At 44.7% G+C, this 19,700-nt stretch overlaps 1 protein-coding gene across 1 annotated transcript in view; it reads left to right on the top strand.

The window, feature by feature from the left end:
* Positions 1 to 19,700, top strand: part of Adcy2 (adenylate cyclase 2) — a 364,093-nt gene that overhangs the window by 307,510 nt on the left and 36,883 nt on the right. The window contains exons 16-18 of the mRNA XM_051151053.1: positions 386 to 523; positions 6,379 to 6,498; positions 9,837 to 10,006. Coding sequence (XP_051007010.1) covers positions 386 to 523; positions 6,379 to 6,498; positions 9,837 to 10,006 — 428 coding nt within the window. The remainder of the gene's footprint in view (positions 1 to 385; positions 524 to 6,378; positions 6,499 to 9,836; positions 10,007 to 19,700) is intronic.

Genomic DNA, 19,700 nt, shown 5'->3' with positions numbered 1-19,700 from the left:
GGGTATGTTCATCTGTTTGCTCCATAAATCAACTGAATTTATAGTAATTGTTTCCGTTGAAACATCCAGTTGGTACATCCCCCAGAGTACAAAATTAACTGAAATGTTCCCTCTGGCAAAATGACCTAAAATCATAATTTCAGGTGTATCTGAAAAGACACAAAAATATCATACCATTGCCATAAAAGCTTAATTTGTTCTTAATTTGACAGCCAATATAATTTTAATAAGGTTGTGACTTGGTATGTATCCTCAGAGAGGGATAGGATCCCTTCATTTAATCTCTGAGAAGTGTTGGTGTTTCTTGTGGTTTTAAACACCATCTTTTTACACTTCAGAGAATACACTAAACAGCAGGATGCTGCTTCTTTCTCTTTCCCAACAGCAATGCAGTAAAAAAGCGTCTGCCTCTCTCATGTGGCTTTTGAAATCTTCAGGCATCATCGCCAACCGCCCATGGCCACGGATCTCCCTCACGATTGTCACTACAGCTATCATACTGACCATGGCTGTGTTCAACATGGTAAGCCCCTGGGCTGGGTCAAGGTTCACTTTGGACAGGTCCTTTCTCTTGTGATCTGCCTTGCAGGTTTGGTTTGGTTAGGTTTAGTCTGGTGTGTATGGGTATTTTGCGTGTGTGTGTATGTGTGTGTGTGTGTGTCTGTGTGTGTCTGTGTGTGTCTGTGTGTCCACTACAGGGATGCCTGATGCCTACAGAGGCCACAAGATGGCATCAGATCCTTTGGAACTGAAGTCAGGGAGAGCTGGTTGTTAGCTGACATGCCTGTGCTGGCAATCAAACCTGGGTCCTCTGGAGGAACAGCCAGTACCCTTAACTGCTGAGCCACCTCTGCAACCTTGTGTCTTTGTTTTGGAAACCTGCCTATAAAGCTTTTGTGCCACCGATGATTGCTTGCTGCCTGTTGAGCCAAGCCTTACATGGTTGCTGCAGCTTGTCTAAGGAGAGAGATGTTTGCACGGGGCCTCTGGGTGAGAAGGTGGCTCTGTGGAACGGTTCTATGTCTTGCCTTTTAGTGGCTGCTCAGCAGCTACAGAAAGTAGCAAGGAAGACAATAGGGATAGGGCTAAGAGAGATGGCACCGATGTAAGGACAGCCAGCCACAGGTGCTGCCCTGCATGCTAAGAGGCTTGACTACAAACCCCACCTCTCCTGGGCCGTGTTGGTAGGAAATGTTTTCATTACACGTAATAGGTCCCATATCCTCTTCTCGGAACTGAGGACCATGACCTCTGCCATGGTGGGTCTAAGTACCAAATAATCCCATGTTCTCATCGAGCCTAAGGTAGCACCACTGGGTTATAAACATGGAAACGATGGTCACTCTTATCGTTTCAAAATTATCATTACTTGTCTTTCCTACAAAAGAGAGTTTGGAGCATCAGTGTAATTAGGATGCATCCTGCTTAGTACCCTCATGTCACCAGTAGCATCATCATTATTGTTGTCCTAACTAAGGTAACTATTGCTGCAATGCAACACCACCATGACCAAAAGCAATTTGGGGATGAGATGGCGTATCTTGTTTACGTTTCCACTGCAGAGTCCTTCACAGCAAGAAGTCAGGACAGGAACTGAAACAGGGTGGCAAGAGCTGAGTCAGAGACCATGGAGGTGTGCTGCTTTACTGGCCTGCTTCACATGGCTTTCTCAGCCTGTTCTCTTAGAGAACCCAGAATGCTAACCCAAAATGGCAGCATGAACTGTGGCCTAGGTTCTCCCGCGCCTCTCATTAATTAAGAAAGTGTGTATAAGTTTACCTATAGCCCAAACTTACGGAGGCATTTCTCTAAATTGAGACTCCTTCCTCTCTGATGACACTAGCTCATTTTAAGTTATCATAAAAAAGTATTCAGGACAATTATCATGAAAAGGTACCTTGGAGCTGTATATATTCCCAGAAACATAAAGTGAGGATGTAGTCGCAGATTCCACATAAGGTATTAATTATGAATGATTTAATGTAGTCCTCACAAAGTGGAAAGCATACATTCCAAACGAAAGCAAACAAACTAAATATTGTATACAAATGTGTAAGCGTATGTCTCAAGCATTGTTAGATGCTTAGAACCCAAGGCATACGCTGCCTCCAAGGAGTTTACAGTGCACTGTGGGAGACTACCAACTGGGTAAAGGAATAAATAGCTCTTCCTAAAACACAGTGGGGAGGGCAGAACAGCATAGAGGGAGCAGGAGGAGGTAGAATAGACCTGAGTTTTTAATACTGCAATGGAGTTTGCCCAGAAGGGAAGAGCAATAAAGGGAAAATGGGAAAAGGATGAACATAGATGGCCCTTGAGTCTAACACAAGAGCAGAAATGCACTGAGTAGCGAAGGACAAGGCTGAGGAAGCAGATAAACACCTTGAATGCTCACATCAGCACCCCCCTACACTAATTCCAGGGCCCCGGAAATTCCAGGAGGCTAACACAACAGGAGTCTATATAGGCCAGTATCCAACCACAGTGGTGACGTGACTTCACCAGCTGCTTTTGCCTGTCTAGAAGTGATCTTGAAAGCCCCTAAACCAGCCCTGTTTGCTGTCCTCTCCTTCCTCCACCAAGTGGACTTCTCAAGGAAAAGAGCAGAACTAAGGGTCACTGCCTGGGAATTGCAGGGAGATCCATGACTCTTAAAACTGGCTCCTTGTGTTCAGCCTGGGACTTGTATTTATGCGTTAGTCCTCCCCATCCAGCATCAAGCTCCCCAGGAGAGCTCACTGCAGAGAGCTCAAAGCAGCTCGGTGGATTAAATGTGTAAGAGTGCCTAGGTTAGAAACAAAGTCCACCACGGGGATATGGACAGAGGAATAGCATAGGGAGGGCAGAGGCTGCAGTTCTGAGTCGTCTGAATGGCCACAAAGGGTATGTTAAGTTGCCTAAGAATAGGACAGTTATTTCAGGTCCTCCTCACCCTGCACCCGTGTTCTTCATATGACACAGCTATTCGTTATTCCTTAATGAGTGCATAAATAGGTAACTAATGATGAGCTAAGTATACAACAACTCTCTATTAAAAAAAAACATTTCTTTTTGTAAAATATAGTTTGACCTTACTCAACCAAGATTTGTCAACTGCTTTTTGTAAGAGATTATAACTGAGAAACATTTGATTTGAAAATTATCTGTATCTAATGTAGGATAACTAGTAATAATTGACAAGCAGTTTAATCACCAAGTAGCGATGTCTGACAAGCTAAGCATTTTGAGGAAGAACTATTTCCCCACCATGACTATGATCCATTTAGCAAGTACAATTTTGCCTTCAGTACCAGAAATCTTACAGTGTTGTTCTCCTTTCTTAACACGAAAGGAGCAGACTGCCAGGTGAGGGGAGAGGAGTGGAAGACACACGCAGAGTTGATGGAGAAGAAAGGTGTTGAGTGAAAAGAAGGAACATGACCCTGCACCTCATGCTAAAGCAGCCTTCGGGAGGATAAGGGTGGAGCTGCATAGCTTTCTCACCTCTCCTGTCAGTCCAGACAGAGGGAGGAGCCAGCACTGCGCCGTCCTCCCAAGTTTATTGACTCTCCATTGGCTCTTTGCGCTGCTCCATCCTCCAATGTTTATTGACCCTCTATTGGCTCTTTCATGTGCGGTGGGTGGCGCTGTGTCTTGTGATTATGTCAAAAGCAAGATCGTACAGTGATATACAAGCTTGACATTGTGCACAAAAAGGCAGCAGTTTTACCTGGGTAGATATAGAGCGTTCCCGTGCATTTGTACTAATCACAGAAGAATGACTTGTTTTGTTGGCCCTGCCTGCAATTGCACTTGGGTTCACTGAAATGAGCTTTCCATGCACACTAACCCTAGTCCAGCCTCCTAGCTCTCGTCAGCAGCTGGTGCCCAGGAACCCTGAACTTCTCGGAGCAGAGTGGCCAAAATAGAGGGGTCACCATAGGGTGTGGTAGCCAGGAGATGGGCTCCCTTTTCCTTGCTCTCACTTGGAGAAGACGCTACCTTCCTTTGGGGTGCAAGGGAAAAGTGCTCTCCATCCACACTGTTACCTGCTCCCACCATGGTGTCTGTGTCTTCCTACCTGGCCCTCCCTCCAAATGTCCGTCTGGTGAACTCCCTACACACAACACAGTGCCGTTTAGAGCATTCCTTACAAAGCAGTTGATCCTTCCCTTCCCAAATTGTCTATGTCTTCGCAGCCCAAAGAGGCTGATCGTGGAGTGGGGCCCACATAACAACAAGAAGCATGGCTCTTGTGTTTGTTAATAGTGGAGGAGGGCTACATGTGTGCATGTGTGTGTTTGCTTAAGTCACCAGGGGACATTTAAGTGGTTTTCTGGCAGAAATGTTCATTTGTTAAAAAGTCGTAGTCAACTCGTCAGGTACAATCCCTATGGTTCTTGGGTTTACTCTAGGACAAAGCAAATGGCCTTTTCTTTTTCTCTTTTTAATTAAAGTGTAATTACATCACTTTCTCCATCCCCTTTCCTCCCTCTGACTCCTTCCATGTCTCCTGGGTATGTAACAAAGGTTTTTGTTCTATTTCCTTTTTAAACAATTTATTGTTGGGGATAGAGCAATGGCTCAGTGACTAAGGACACACGCTGCTCTTGCAGAGGACCAATTTCAACTCCTCCAGTACACATGGAAACTCACAATCATCCATTCCTCCATTTCCAGGATATCTGATAGCTTCTCCTGTCTTCTTCAGGCACCAGGCATGCATGTGATGCATGTACATATGTGCAGACAAAATACTCAACACACATAAAATAAAAATAAATATTTTAAAAATATTTGATTAAGCTCCTTTGCCATGTATAATTCCATGGCATTAACTATACTTGAAAAATAATGCAGACATCACGACTGTCTGCCTCTCCCTCCCGAGCCTTGTGCACATTCTGCTTTCCTAGCCCTACAGATTTGCCTGTTGTGGATGCTCCAGTGAGTGAAATCACCCATTAATGTCCTTTTGTATCTGGCTTATCTCACATAGTATGCTGTCTTTACAGTTCCTGTTTTCTTATTGATGTCATGAGCTTCTGCTTGCCTTCTTTTCCCAGCCAGCAGCAGGCAGCCCTTTTCAGTGGCTTCTCTAGGCTCAACTTCCTTACCCATAAGATGGGACACATGTGTTCAGGACAGAGTGTGAGAGAGCCGGAGGCTCTGGGTAGCCTCCCTGTGCTCCTGTCTATGGAAATGAGCCAGAGTATATGGAAGCTTTGCAAAGATTTCACTCATATGTGATTTTTTTTTCAAGTCTGCATTTTAACAGCTCTGAGAATGTCCAGATAAGTTGTGAAATGACCAACCGTGGATATTTTACCAGGATACCCTAAGAATTTCATATTTATCCGCATGATGCTAAATATCTCAACAAACAGTAGGGAAAATATTAGTTATACATATTATTTTCAAACATGAGGTTTAGGTATCAAGTTACAAACAGCCTAATTTTTCTCCTCATGAATTTCCAGCAGACTGTCTAGAGTCACATGTAGAATAGCTGGATAACTGATAAGGAAGAGGCCATGACTTTGAAAGAGAGAAGGGGGGTATTTATGGTGGCGTTGGGGAGGGGAAAGGGAAGGAAGAGATGATGTGATTAGATTATAATCTCAAAAAATAAAAAATAAATTTTAAAAGGAAGCTGGACAGCCCCGCCACCCTTGATGCTGACATCGGTGATGACATCAAGTGCCAGCTCACATTGTTTCTGAGAAACTTCCAGGAGATCTGTGATAAATAAATCAAACAGAAATGTGTGACTCATGCAGGGAAGAGTTAACTGGTCAACCAGGAAACAACTCAGACTTCTAATTCCAATGGAATGACAATCAATGACCAATCTCTAGTTGACCTATAGTTTGGCTAATTCTTTGGGGAAATTCAAGCAGGAAGAAAACCGAGTAAATAAATTATTTCATGCACACTGTGCTCTAAAACACTACAGATTTCTATTTCACCAATCCCAAGTGCAATCAATTTAAACACTGAAGAGCACAGAAAGGGGGAAAAAAGGCACCTTTTCAGCTTGAGGAGATACCACCAAGGCTAGTTTCAAGAACCCAGGATTTTAAAATTATTAACAAAAACTTGATTATGTCACCATAGAGACCAAGGATAAGAAAGATAAGGTGCTTCTGTTTTCATCAACAGCAATCTTGAAGCCTTGGAATTCTGTGCTGAAGGTGTTGTGTTACAATGGTTATTGACCAGAACATCCCAAAATGTCAAGAAGGAGGAGATGCGAGCTGCAGTCGCTGGCAGTATAGCGATCCTAGACTATTCACTGGCTGCACCTAAGAAACGCAGCCATTAATAAATGCTGCTCCCACCTGTTACCTGTTCTGCTCAATCTGTAATAATTCATTGAAAAAAAATTTTTCTTCACAGTTTTTCCTGAGTGACTCTGAGGAGACAACCCTTCCAACTGCCAATGCATCAAATGCGAACTTCTCAGTCTTGGATAACCAGGCAGCAATTCTTCATGCACGGAACTTGTTTTTCCTCCCGGTAAGAAAGTTGTGCTCAGTAGAACTTTGCTGTTTGCCTGTAACCTCGGCCTAAACATTACGAGGTTCTCGGTCTCAGATACCACCTCAACTTAGACTTTCATTCTAATCATAAGTCCTCGGACAGCAGATTCTGGTCAAGGAGCCCCACACTGGCATCTCCCATAGGACATACACCACATGGCAAACTCAGGAGTTCAAAAGCCCCAGAAGATCTAGAAAGTGCCATGGCTTCTGCCTTAGCAGCGTCACCCATGGCAGCATCACAAGTCCGCATATATCTAAACCCATGTTATAGGAAGTCTAAGACTAAAAGCAAATGGGAAGGTCTGAGGAAGAAGGCTCCACTTATTGCTGGCCATGACGTAACTCTTTTCATTGCAACTTTAATAATTATAAAAAGTACAGTATTGACGAAACATTTCATCAAGATATTTAATATTTTAAACTTAAAAGCATATGAAATCTACACTGAAAGCCTATTTGTGGGTTAATTTTAAAGACTGAACAGCTCATCCACTAAAGGCTTTGGTTCAAGTGTTTACATAACAAGAAAGAAAAATAAACTAAAGGTGGAAAAATACAATTCTGAAATATTCATTTCATTATAACCACATAATAGAATTAAACTCAGCCTTTAAATAAAATGTTTTTAAAACATTCATAGTTAATTACTAAAAAGTATTATTTAAAATCATCTCAAGAAATATGATGGCAACGTTGTGAAAAGATATCTATAGTAAATTATGTAGGCAGCGTGGAAAGACACGTAGATGATTGCTGTATTGGCTGACTGAGGGTGCTGGGAGCCATAGACACTCTCATTTGTACTGTGTTGCTTTATATACTTCTAATTTTAACATCAGATGCTTCTGGCTGATAATTTTCATAAGACATCAGTAAAAACCCATTTAGAATTACAATTTATGAAGACTCCCAATCTTTAACAAATAGTGACAAAATCTTAATACTCTTATTCCCAAAACATAAATTTTCTGTAGATTTGGGCAAGGCACTGTTCTGAAGTCTCTGTGTTGTGGTATATAGCCTCCATGTGAGTTCTCTGCACTGTTGTATATAATCTCCATGAGTGGTCTGTGTTGATGCATACAGTCTCCACATGAGTTCCCTGTGCTGGTGTACACAGTCTCCACGTGAGATCTCTGCATTGTTGTGTATAATCTCTCTGAGTTTTCTGTGTTGTTGCATACAATCTCCACTTGAGTTCTCTGAGGTGAGTGGCACAAGGAAGATGTAGGACACTCTTCCTTGCTGAAATGACCTTGTGTGTGAAGCAGACAGGCCAGGAACCCGCGGTAGACACCCTCCGCACTCAGCCCTTAGGGCGCCCTCACAGTTTAAGAACAGCTTGGGGTCCTTCTGTCACCTGAGCAAGGAACCACCAGGCTGCAAGTCAGGACCTCATATACGCTTTTTGTGAAGACCCTAATTTCGTTTTGTTTTGTTCATTTAATTTCCAATCCACTATGCAATACAAGGTAGACCACCAATACTAAAGAGCGCCAATTTAAAAAAAAAAATCATGCATGCAAGACCTTCATGTTCTGTTAGTTTCAAATGAGCCAAGTTAATTCTATCAAATTACTACCAACATTCTGTTCAGGTCTCCTGGGGCTCACCACAGAGTGGATAGCCCACCAAGGGGCTAGCCTAGGCAAGACAGTGCAGAAGCACATTATATCCGTGAGTCCTCAGAAGCCCCCTAAGGCTTGCTTGACAAATTGCCTAAGATGTAATCAGGGCTGATTTTAAGAAACCCACTGTAAGGTGAGGAAGACTTCACATTTCTCTTATTTCATTTGTCCACACTGGCCTGAGTAATCTCATCACCGCCCTTTGTCTCTCTCTGCTCTGTGGAGGGTCAGAGTAGTGGAGAAGCAACACTGAGTAATCATTGATGAACAGTGTGTATGCTTACAACACTCATTATCTCATAAGGACCTGCCACCCTCAGCGGAGAGTGACTGCCAGGCACCCATGCAAAGAGAACCATAACTTCTGCTAGAGCAACACAGTTGTATCATTAGGTTGGGACTGCTGGCTCCTTTGAGGAGAAGAATGTGAGAGGCAAATTCTCTCCACAATAAAGCATTCGCCCTAATGCCTGCACAATGCCTCCATTCAGTAGGGTACTCCTGTTACAAAGCAAAACCTTGCTCTATGGCCACTGGAACTTCTTTTTCCAACCCTCTTCTTCCATGAGAACAGGACTCAGGAGCTAACATCAGTAACCTTCCATGTAGACTCATGGGAATGGCTTACCTGAGGCATGAGTTCACATGTGATGCTTCACTGAGCTGAAATCACAACTGGGTGCCTTATGAACCAGTCCAATCCATGTTCTTCCTGTCCTGAGAACACTGGAATAGAAACTCAGCTCTTTGTTCTTAAAATCTCCATGACGCAGTAACAGAAAGCATTCAGAATTGATACTCCCCCAGCCCTTAGCAAGTCCATTTTGGCTAGAGAGCTTGGGCTCTGGGCTTTCTGCATCTGTTCTTTGCATAGAACTGTGAGGATGGCATCATGACGCTCACTGTACGATGAAGATGCAGTTACATTACTAGCCAAAAGTCATTGCACTAATAATGAGTGATGGAAGAAGGCTGAATGCAGGGCTTTCCAGTGCCTGCCTACAGATGAATGACAGAGAGGAGGGGATGGTCAAGGAAGTGGGCAGGCTTACAGCTTCCTGTGGACTGACAAGCAGTGTTCCAGCATCCTACACAATGCTTTTAATTTCTTGTGGCACCTGTCAAACTCCATGTGTTTCCATGGCCTAAGCTCTCAACCTACATTCTGCGGGTCTATGCTGACATATATGTTCTCTTTTCGTAAAGTGTCAGGCAGTCTGCTGCTTTTAATGGAGTTGTCTGGAGTGAATTATGAATCGCTTTCATGAGTCAACAAATTGACAAGCCAAAGAAAGATTCTGCCTATTATCATTTCTAAATATTCCAAAAATGTGTATGGTGTCACACTACTTTCATTTTCGTGAAATACATGGCATTTCTGCAGAACGTGTCTTCAGTTTTAGTAGTGTTACTCTTTGTGAAATGTTTGGCTGTGTAGTATTTTTTTTTTTTTTTTTTTTTTTTGTCTTTGTTTTGGTTTGGTTTTGTTATGCCAGATTGTTTCAGAAACTCATGAAGCAAACCCAGCCAGGCATGAACCGTCAGATCAGAGGTATTCACACCCTGCCGCCTCAGCCAGCTTTCGTGGTCACCCCAGCTGTTGGATGGTGTCCCCAGATTTAACTGGCTGGGGTTTCTTAGCGGTTCTAAATGCTTGTCTTTCTGTCCTCTTCCCCTGTCCCAGTACTTCATATACAGCTGTATCCTTGGCTTGATCTCCTGCTCCGTTTTCCTGAGGGTGAACTACGAGTTAAAAATGCTGATCATGATGGTGGCACTGGTGGGCTACAACACTGTTCTGCTGCACAGCCACGCCCACGTACTAGATGCCTACAGCCAGGTCCTCTTTCACAGGTGAGCGGACCTCCCCCCCCCCCCCCCCCCCATGCTGCCTCTGGTTATCCTTAGCTCGTTTATGGCAATGTTGATCTTATGGGCGGTGAGAATTATCAGGACTGCTGCCGTTGGCGATCGCAGTGAGAAGGTTTCTTTGAAAAGATGGTTCAAGGAGGTGAGATGTGTTTTTTGTTATTGATAACATAGACTACGTATTGAGGAATGCATGTGAAGAATAGGCCATGCTTTGAAGAGAGGATTTGTATAAGATGAAGCCGCCCTCCCTCCATGTGCATCTGTTGTGCCCTTCCGCGGCCCCTATCCTCTCACCCTAATCTCTCTCTGGTATCCCTATGTTGGTATCCCTGAGCTAAAATGACTCACACTTTAGCCATTCCAGTGGCTAGCACAGCACAACAGATATGTAGCACCATGCCCAGCTTAATCCAAACTGTGTTGGGGCAGCACTTCGGGGGTCCCTGACTCAGCCCTGTGAATATTTTGCCCTGAGCCACTCTCTGCTGCAGGTTGTCCCATACATAGGGATATGCAATACCATGTCAGCGTCTTCATGCCTCTACATTGCCAGTCATAGCCTTTCCATAGCAGTTCACAGCGACCAAACATGTACCCAGAAATCACCAGCTTTCCCTAGGAGAAAGATTTGAAGGCAAAACGTCATTTGGTTGGTTCGGAAGAAAAGGTAATAAAGGAAATAAGTAGTTACTTTCACAAGTCATGGTGTGAATATTCTTTGTAGAGTTTTCTAAATACCACGGCATAGAGGGGAAAGGTCAAACCTAGAAACTTCTTTTGCTCTGTGAGAAATCTAACTCCCAAGACGAATACATCCTGTTGACTTTTCCAGCCTTGGGATCAGATGTAGAAAAACATACTGTGAGAGGGTCTGATCACCATTACCACCAAAAGCATCTACTGGTTGACAAAGTTATGTTTGGGAACATTTTCTGTTATCAAATTGCTCCCAGAAGCTTCTAAGAATATTTGATCTCTGCTTGAAAGGAAATGTTTTAATCATCACATAATCCACTTCACATCTCAATAGCAAGACTTTCCCGTCAAGCACTGGTCTATATGCATATCGGGAATTTTCTGCAGATTCCTTGGCTTCTCCACCATAGCATTTCCCTAAGCTGGGTCTGTTTGCAGCGCTGGAGGGTATAAGCCAGGGCCTTATGTATTGCAGGTCAGTGCTGTATCACTGACATGCACCTCCAGCCCTTGCTATCCTGTCCTTTCTTTGAGAGAAAGAGTGCTCAAGTGTGTGCATAGAAATGTTAACCCGAAAAGATGTTTTGTGCTGATAATGTGTGACCACTTCTCCAGGTGCGCGAGGTGGCCACCTCGCTGAACATTTCTTATCAACACTAAAACTTTGAGAAACATGACTACAGCAGTTCTTATCACCTAATTTAATTTTCACCATTCTCCATGCTGTGAGACCCGAGAATCTGTAATCAAGCTGAGGACATAAAGTTGCTTAAAGGCATAACTGTATTAAGGGAATGTTATTATTCCTTAGCCAAGATGAGAATGAAACCAGAAGTTAATTTTCCTATAAATTCTTAAAATCCCCAGCGAAGCATGCTTTATTATCTCTCTACTGTAGCTGGTGAGCCTGTGCCACTTTCCTAAACAAATGCAGCATTGCTGTTTATGCATACAGCTGATGGACCTAATAAATTTCCCTTTATTAAATTTAAAGTGCTGAGATACATTACACATTTGAAGCAAAAGGGGAAATCAGATTATAAAGCTTTGGATGGGGACATTACTGTTCCTGGGGATGGGAATAAACCCATTAACAGACACAATGTCCTAGAGGCCCCCCTGCAGCAGCACAGTGGCTGCCGGGAACTTGTCTAGCGACTTCTCTGTTCTCAAGACCTTTGCACCTGCTTTGGAATTGCAGTGACCTCACACCTATAGTGATGACAAGTGGAAGCCAGCATCCTCTGCAGAGGCTGCATCTACTGCCCAGTGTAGACGCTCTTTTAAGAGGATCGTGGCCCTTCTCCGACAGATACCTGTAGGATCTGGGTGATTTTTTTTTCAGCACCCCCACCCCTGCCAAATACATTCATCAGCTGAATGAAGAGTTTTAGAAACAGAGAAGAGCAAACTGCCTCCAACTTAACAATGGCTTCTAACAGCAGCCTATGGGACCCCCAAATGAAAAGCCCCAGGAGCAGTTTAGTGTCACCCCAACATCTCTAACCCAACATTTATCTGTCTGTGTTTACTGAGCTTCCAAAGCTTTGTCTGGATGGTAAAGATCTCCCCACACTCTGCCTAGTTTATTGACACATGATATGATATGATATGTTATTGATGCTGATATGAAAATGGAACATATTTTCATGTTGTCTGGTCCTGCTGCCTGGAGAGTGAGCATCTTCAAATCCCAGAAACGGAAATGCCCATCCAGGAGGGAACTGCTTAGAGGTGACCAGCCAGCCCAGGCACTCCACTGGAGCCACTGTGCTGCTCTACTCCACCTGGCCATGCCCCTTTCTATACCTATTTTAGTCACTGTGTCCTCATCTCTTCCTCATTCTGTATCTCCTCACACCCACTCACTTGATACCACAGCTTGGCTATGGTAGTCGGCAGCTTTCCCCTCCAGTGAGACTTGTGGGCTTGCTCCTCACTGTTCTTCAGTGTTTTCAGAGGGCCTACCTCCCTGGTCCAGACTTCACTCTGAAGGGATGCCAAATAGCCAATATCTTCTGTTCCCAACCTGAAAATGACAGTTGACACTTTTATCCTCAATAAATTGAACATGGCCCTTTAATTTATTGCACTCTCTCTCTCTCTCTCTCTCTCTCTCTCTCTCTCTCTCTCTCTCTCTCTCTCTCTCACACACACACACACACACACACACACACACACAGTCTTGAGGGTTTTAATCCTATTGAATCAAGAAAAAGAGATCTCGGAATGCTGCTTTGCCTACACAATTGCCTGCCATGTTCTTGGTGCTGAATACATGAAATACAATCATGATGTCTTCCAAAACATATGAAGATTGCAAACATTGGCAATGATGAAGTCTCCCCCCCTCAGTAACTTCCTGCCTCTGCAGCTCCTTGAGGTCAGGTCACTCAAAAGAGAGTTTGGAGAAAGGCCATCTTTGTTTAAAGATACGAGGGCAGCTTGCATAGTGCAGCTGGCAAGCATGCTTCATCATGGCCCGGTGAGCGGCCTTTCCTGAGCCAAATGGACATCGATCGTGATGAATACAGTGTGAAGAGAAGGTCTGAACAGGACAGAGCAAACCCGTGGATTTGTCCCTCTCTTCTTCTGAATTCTGTTTTTCCAAGAGGGCTAGCAAAGAAAGCAGAAGTCCACACCAGAAAAGCTTCGAAGCATTGAATAATTCATAAGATGACATCAAAGGTGTCATTATCAATTCATGAATGTGGCAACACTTTTCATGAGGAAAACGAGACTGCATGGGGTGAGTGTGCTGTTAACGGTCCACTCCTGGCAGGTCAGCAATATCTCAGCATCAGCAGTAACTGCTTCCTCTGTGTCGCCTCATGGTGAAGGGTATGTTTGAAAGGTACAAGATGTTACCATACCTCTGAGTTTATTCAACAGCCCTACATATTGTCTGTGAAAAGGTGCCATACCAGGTCCTAGACAAGAACCCAGGCCCTTTTTCTCCCACTGTTCTTAGCAAATGCTTCCTGACCATCTTGAGTGTTCCTAAAGATGATGATGAGGGCACTGACATTGGAGGGAAGTGCTCTGGCCTTGTCACTCTTGTGATGTAGGCTTACTGCATAATCTATAACATGCCATTGTTTTTTTTTTTTTTATGAGCATCTTCTCTTGAAGACTTAATGAGTCTCGAGATGCAGGAGTTATCATTTCATGGGCACCAGCCATTAGTAAGACATGAGCTTTTTTGTTTGTTTGTTTGTGGAGAGGCATGGATGGTGAGAAGCGCCAACAGAGGAGACAGAGGGAAACTCTGTCGACTCAGCCACTGCGGCAGAACTGGAATGGGGGTAAAATACATGTTTCATGGGTGGCACAGCACATGAACACATAGCAGCAGACACATCAAGATCTCAGCACCTTCTCGAGGTTTTGGTTGGTTGGTTGGTTGGTTGGATTTTTGGTTTTTCAAGACAAGGTCTCTCTGTATAACCTTGGCTATCCTGGAACTCACTCTGTAGACCAGGATGGCCTCAACCTCAGAAATCTGCTACCTCTGCCTCCTGCATGCTGGGATTAAAGGCCTGTGCCACCACTCCCACCTCTGCTTCCGGAAGTTTGAACTGTGATCTCCAGATATGGCTGTGCAGATTCACCTTCCCAACCTGAGCATCAGCTCCCTCTCCAGGATCCCAGTGGACAATCCAAAGCCAGCAAGTATCACTAAGAGGCCTGAGGCCAGGCCCTCCACATGGAATGTCTCTGCTTCCCTCATCTTTGCTGCATCTCTTGAAAATATCAGTGTCTACAATTGGCATTGATATATTTTGTTCACCTTGGGATCAGGGGATGCTGAACTAGTTGACAGCCTCAAGAAAGAAAACCCTCACATCTGCCCTTTTGTAGACAGTGCTCGGTGTTTAAAACACCTACAATCCATTTAAGATCTCCGTTCTTTTCATTAGAATGTATTCTAATTATACATTCTCTCATAATATGTCCAAGTTGACTTTTGCAATTGTTTTAAATTACTTTGAAATTTGACATCTCAATTTCCCCACTCTTGCCTATTTCTCTGCCACCTTCCAAAGGTAAGGAAGGTGTGTTGTGTTTTCCGATGCCCTCCAGCAGAGCAGTGTAAGGGGGAAATCATAGCTCTCCAAACTATCCCATGCTTTCCTTCTGTAGGATGCAGTCATCTCTCTCCACCTGACACAGAGCACATCTTGGTTTGGACTCATCTGGAGAAACATTCTATTTCTTAAAATTGTTTTGTTTAGGTGAAGAATAATAAACCTAGCTCCGTTCCCACAGACTGCAGAATAGAATTCTGATGGTCCACTCTTCAAATTGGTTGCTAAATCTGTGCAGTGCTCTGGCATCCGATGCCATTGCATAATTGGCTTCCCACTCAGAACTGCATCAATAAGGGTGCATCAGTATCTCTAGACCTGTGAGAATGGAGAGGCTACTGCCTCTCTTGCCAAGTGTTTATCACTCTGACCTGTAGCTGCCTCCAGGGCACTCTCCAAGCACCACTTATTACCTTGGCCAGTTATCAGTGGAATAACATTTTGTCTCACTGAAAAGGCACCAAATCTTGGGCCACCTGTCCTGGGTAGCATCTGGACTGTTGCTGGGCATGCAGCAGCCCTAGACTCTTGTCACTGTGTTTCATACCAACCATAGGCACACCCAGTAAAGTCACTAGGTGATGCACGATGGGAAGGAGAGTCCAAGGAGGGGGAGGGCAGTCATGGTCATAAACAGCCAGTGCACCACCTCCCTGAGACAGCTGGCAGAACATGTGTAGGAGCACCACGTCCATATTCTAGTTGCCTGGCCTCACATAGAGCGGCAGGGACGGCTGATAGGGGTCTACTATCTCCTCTCTTTCCTTTCTCTCTCTCTCTCTCTCTCTCTCTCTCTCTCTCTCTCACTCTCTCTCTCTCTCTCTCTCTGCCCCCCCATCTCTCTCTCTTAATTTGAGTCCAGGTAGATCTTTGGGCTGCTTTCTTACATTTGGTTCTGGGTACCATTGACTTCTGGCCCTGTCATTTGCTTCGTGACCTGTGCAGAGTAAGGGGCAGACAGATTCACCTCCATGACATGATATAAAAAGCTTTTTTTTTTCCTTCCTAATTTATCATTAAAGCTTCCTGAGGACTCAAAAGCCTCTTGTTGCCAAAGCCAGATAAGTATATCCTAACGCAATGCTGTAGTAAAGAGACAGCCAGCAAACCAAATGCCAAAAGATAAGTCGTCTGGGAGCCCTGAATGCTATGTGGGTAGGTGATAGGTATCTCTGCTGCTGCCGTGTGTGTGTGTGTGTGTGTGTGTTGCTGGACAAAAATGCAGAGCTTTGCAGTTGCTAAGCTCTCTACCATTGCGCTACATCCCTGGCCCACTGGCTTCTTCTTTGTGTATTGTAGGCTCCAAATCAGAACCCTAGAGAGGAGACCTCTGAGTTATCCCAGTCACCAGTAACCTGATCATACATTATCACAGCTAGTGTGCAGTTCACAGACTAGCAGAAACTGGGTTCCTTTGAGCTGTTTCAAATAAAATAGATTATATAATTTAAGGAAAAGTTCTTTAAATTATTTATTTATTTTTATGTGTATGAGTGGTTCACCTGCATGTATATATGTGTTTCGCGCGTGTGCCTGACACCTGTAGAGTCCAGAAGGGGATGTCAGGAAGATCCTTGTTGGCTGCTGTGTGGGTGCTGGGAACTGTACCTCTGTCCTCTGGAAGAGCAGTGCATGCTCTTGACTGCTGGGCAGTCTGCTAGCCCTCCAAATGTGAACTTCTTAGAAGTAACGGTGTTGAGTCATTTCTTAGTGTGACAGGACTTTTTCGCAGCCCTGCTGTGCTTGATTGAACCAGACTCCTGAAGTGCCAAACACTCAACAAAGATAAACCTGAGGACAGTGGCTCTGAGTTTGTGCCTCACATAAATGAAAAAAAGAAAAATCAAAGACAAGGACTCTTCTGGAAATTACAAAGTGGAAGGGAGCTTTAAAATGAGAAATTGAGGAAAGGTGAGAAGTTAAGGGAACATGAAAGGAATTTCCCAGAGTAGAGGGGTTTCCAAGAAAGGAAAAGCCACTGAACTCCTCTGTCTGTTCATCTGATGCCCACCCAGTTAGGGGTGGCTGAAGCGCCTGTGTCTCCATCTCTGCGTGCTTCGTCAGTGGTTCCCTTGACTGTCAGCTGGCTGCTAGTCACTGGGCCAGTGTCACCTCCCTCCAACCTTACAGGTATCTTAAATGCTGTCAGTTGTACTATCTTTTTGTTGTCACCTCTACATGATTAACTCATAGCTGTCCCATGTCAGAGGGCTAGCACAGCCGCCAAGATGCAGCCACAGTCTTTCTTGATTACCTCAGATTCGGAGCCTTGTCTATGGAGTGGCTTCATAGGCAGAAGCTTCTAGCTAGAACCAGCTTTACAATTTAGTCTGTTACCATCAGCTGCATTAGAAACAAGACTATAAGGATGAGAGTGCCATATGTGTCCATCAAAAGTTTCAGGTGGGGATGGATAGCCAGGTGTGGTCACACACCCATAGCCATGTCCCTCCTCTTATCAGCTTCCAGAAGCTGTCTTCACATTAGTCCCAGCTTAACTGCAACATCTGGGAGCAGCTTCAGGCTTCAGCAAGGGCATTTTTCCTGAATGCCCAGGGAGCATCTTCTGCATCTGTGAGATCATGTTTGTGTCTGTATGCCCATATGTCCACCTCCCTAGGGCAATGAGAGTACCCTGTGTGCCTCTTCAGAGCGGCTTGCCTTCAGGATAGACACTGGTTTACTCACTGATTCCTCCACCTCTCTCGCCCCGCTTATCAGGGCATTTTGTTCATTTGGCTTTCTGAATCCTGAGGGTCGGCATGATTGCTCATTAGCAGCTTCAGGCAGATGGTCATCTAGCTGCACATTAGTGTATGGCTACAGGCATGTGTGAGGCCCAGGTGCCCAGAGGCTAACTTATGGACAGAAAGAAAGCACACATCACCGACCTGTTAGAAATCACTGGTACAAACATTTCCGATTACACTCCTGCCTTCACAGTTCAGCAGTCTTGCCACCTGACACCCCACTACCCAAGCACAGAAGATCAAAGAGGTTTCATCTTCATGGGGGAAGGAGCATAGAGAGAAACAAAAGAATGAGTGAAAGTATGAGAACTATCATTTTCGGTAAATGGCTGAACCCACGCAATGATTCAAACTACGACATTGCCTTCACCCCCTTCCCCAAAAGACAGATTGACTTTCTAATTCCCAGGACCTCACAATGAGAGCTTATAGGAAAATAAAACAGCTGAAGATAGATTTAAATTAAAATGAGACCAAACAAGAAGACGGTGGGCTGAGAATGACTGTAACCCACGAAGATCATGACCATGTGAAGAGACAGGGACACAGCACTTGAGGTCACCTGGTGATGATGATGAAGTCAGACCCTGGGGTGACAACACGCAGCAGCAAACCAAAGAGCACCAAAAGTGGCCAGCAAGCTGCTGGAATCTGGAAAGAGATAGGGAAGAGGCCCTGGGTGTCATCAGAGGATTACAGCTCTAAGCTCAACTTTCCTTCAGACTCCAAGCCTCCAAAACTATGAAACAACATATTTCTCTGGTTTGGAGTCACTCGGTGGCAATGCCTTTGCTGCAGCTGCAGCGGGAAACTGATAGAGTGATCAGAACAGTGGACTAGCCCGTCAGGAATGTCTCCCGGACTTTCTTTTGTCTCAGCCCCTTCCTGCCCACCCATGTGCTCTCCACCAGTAGCATGAATGGATCTTCCTGTGGAGAATCCAGCTTTCAGATTTCAAGGGTCTGGGCATCATTTGTCTGCAAGTGTCCTCTCACGAGGAGAGGCAGCCAACAGTAACAGTTGATAATTCTTTTTGCTTACTCAACAAAAGATGCTTTTGAGAGAACATTTTGAGAAAATGCAGTTCTCCCCAATGGACAGAAAAGGGCATTCACTCACCAGCGCATGGTGTTCTGGGGCCTCTCTGTGGGTTGCTTTTTGTAAGGTTCATTGAGGTCTGATTTTCTCACCTCCAAGTGTAACAAGGAGAGCCTTCCCTTTGCTCCTTTCCCAGTGCTCCACTCCCAGTTTGTTGCTGTCTTAAGTAATTTGGAAGGCATGAAAGACAGGTGGGACTGTGGTGTCAACCCCTTCTGCTGCCACCTCAGTCACAAGGCATTAGTATGAAGCATCCTCACAGTGACATCCCCAGTGGCTTCATTATGTGCACTTTCTGTGTGTTAAATGGAAACCTCACCAGGCTCTGAATTTATAATAGGCCCCTGCCTCTGATTCACTGTCTCTATGTATTTGGGGCTATTGGTCTCTTACCTGGAAATCAAAAGGCATTTAAATCTGTTTTATGTCACTGTCAAAACTACCACAAAACTATGGCCTGTATACTTAGCTTTTTCCTCTTAGCCTGCTGCTCAAGGAGAAGGAAGTTGTCATTTAGTCTCTGACCTCTCACTTGCAAAGCTAGGTAACAGGAGCATGCCAGGTTCACACTGCACCTTCCAGGGATCATGGCTGGGCTGTGCTGCTCTTGCTAACCACCCATCACAGTGTTGAAAATTTACTGATGTCACCATTGTTATTAAGTACCTCCCTTCCCCTGCCATTTAAACTGTGCCATTAGACACATTTGCCTGAGGCCGAGAAGGACCCCGTGTCATAAAATCATCTCCAGTGAAACAGAAAAGAGCCTCGTGCCTTTCTCGTAATTCTTGGAGAAATAGGGACCTCCTCATGATAGGTGACTGCAGTCTCTTAACAAGCCACAGCAGATGTGACCCAGAGGAAGGAGAGCAGATGCACAGGTGTGACCCAGAGGGAGGAGCCCAGATGCACAGGTGTGACCCAGAGGGAGGAGAGCAGATGCACAGGTGTGACCCAGAGGGAGGAGAGCATATGCACAGGTGTGACCTAGAGGGAGAAGCCCAGATGCACAGGTGTGGCCCAGAGGGAGGAGCCCAGATGCCC

The sequence above is a fragment of the Acomys russatus genome, chromosome 9 (assembly GCF_903995435.1).
Source record: "Acomys russatus chromosome 9, mAcoRus1.1, whole genome shotgun sequence".
NCBI lineage: Eukaryota > Metazoa > Chordata > Mammalia > Rodentia > Muridae > Acomys > Acomys russatus.
Note: the sequence above shows the minus strand (reverse complement) of the source record. Positions and strands in the feature narration are given on the sequence as shown.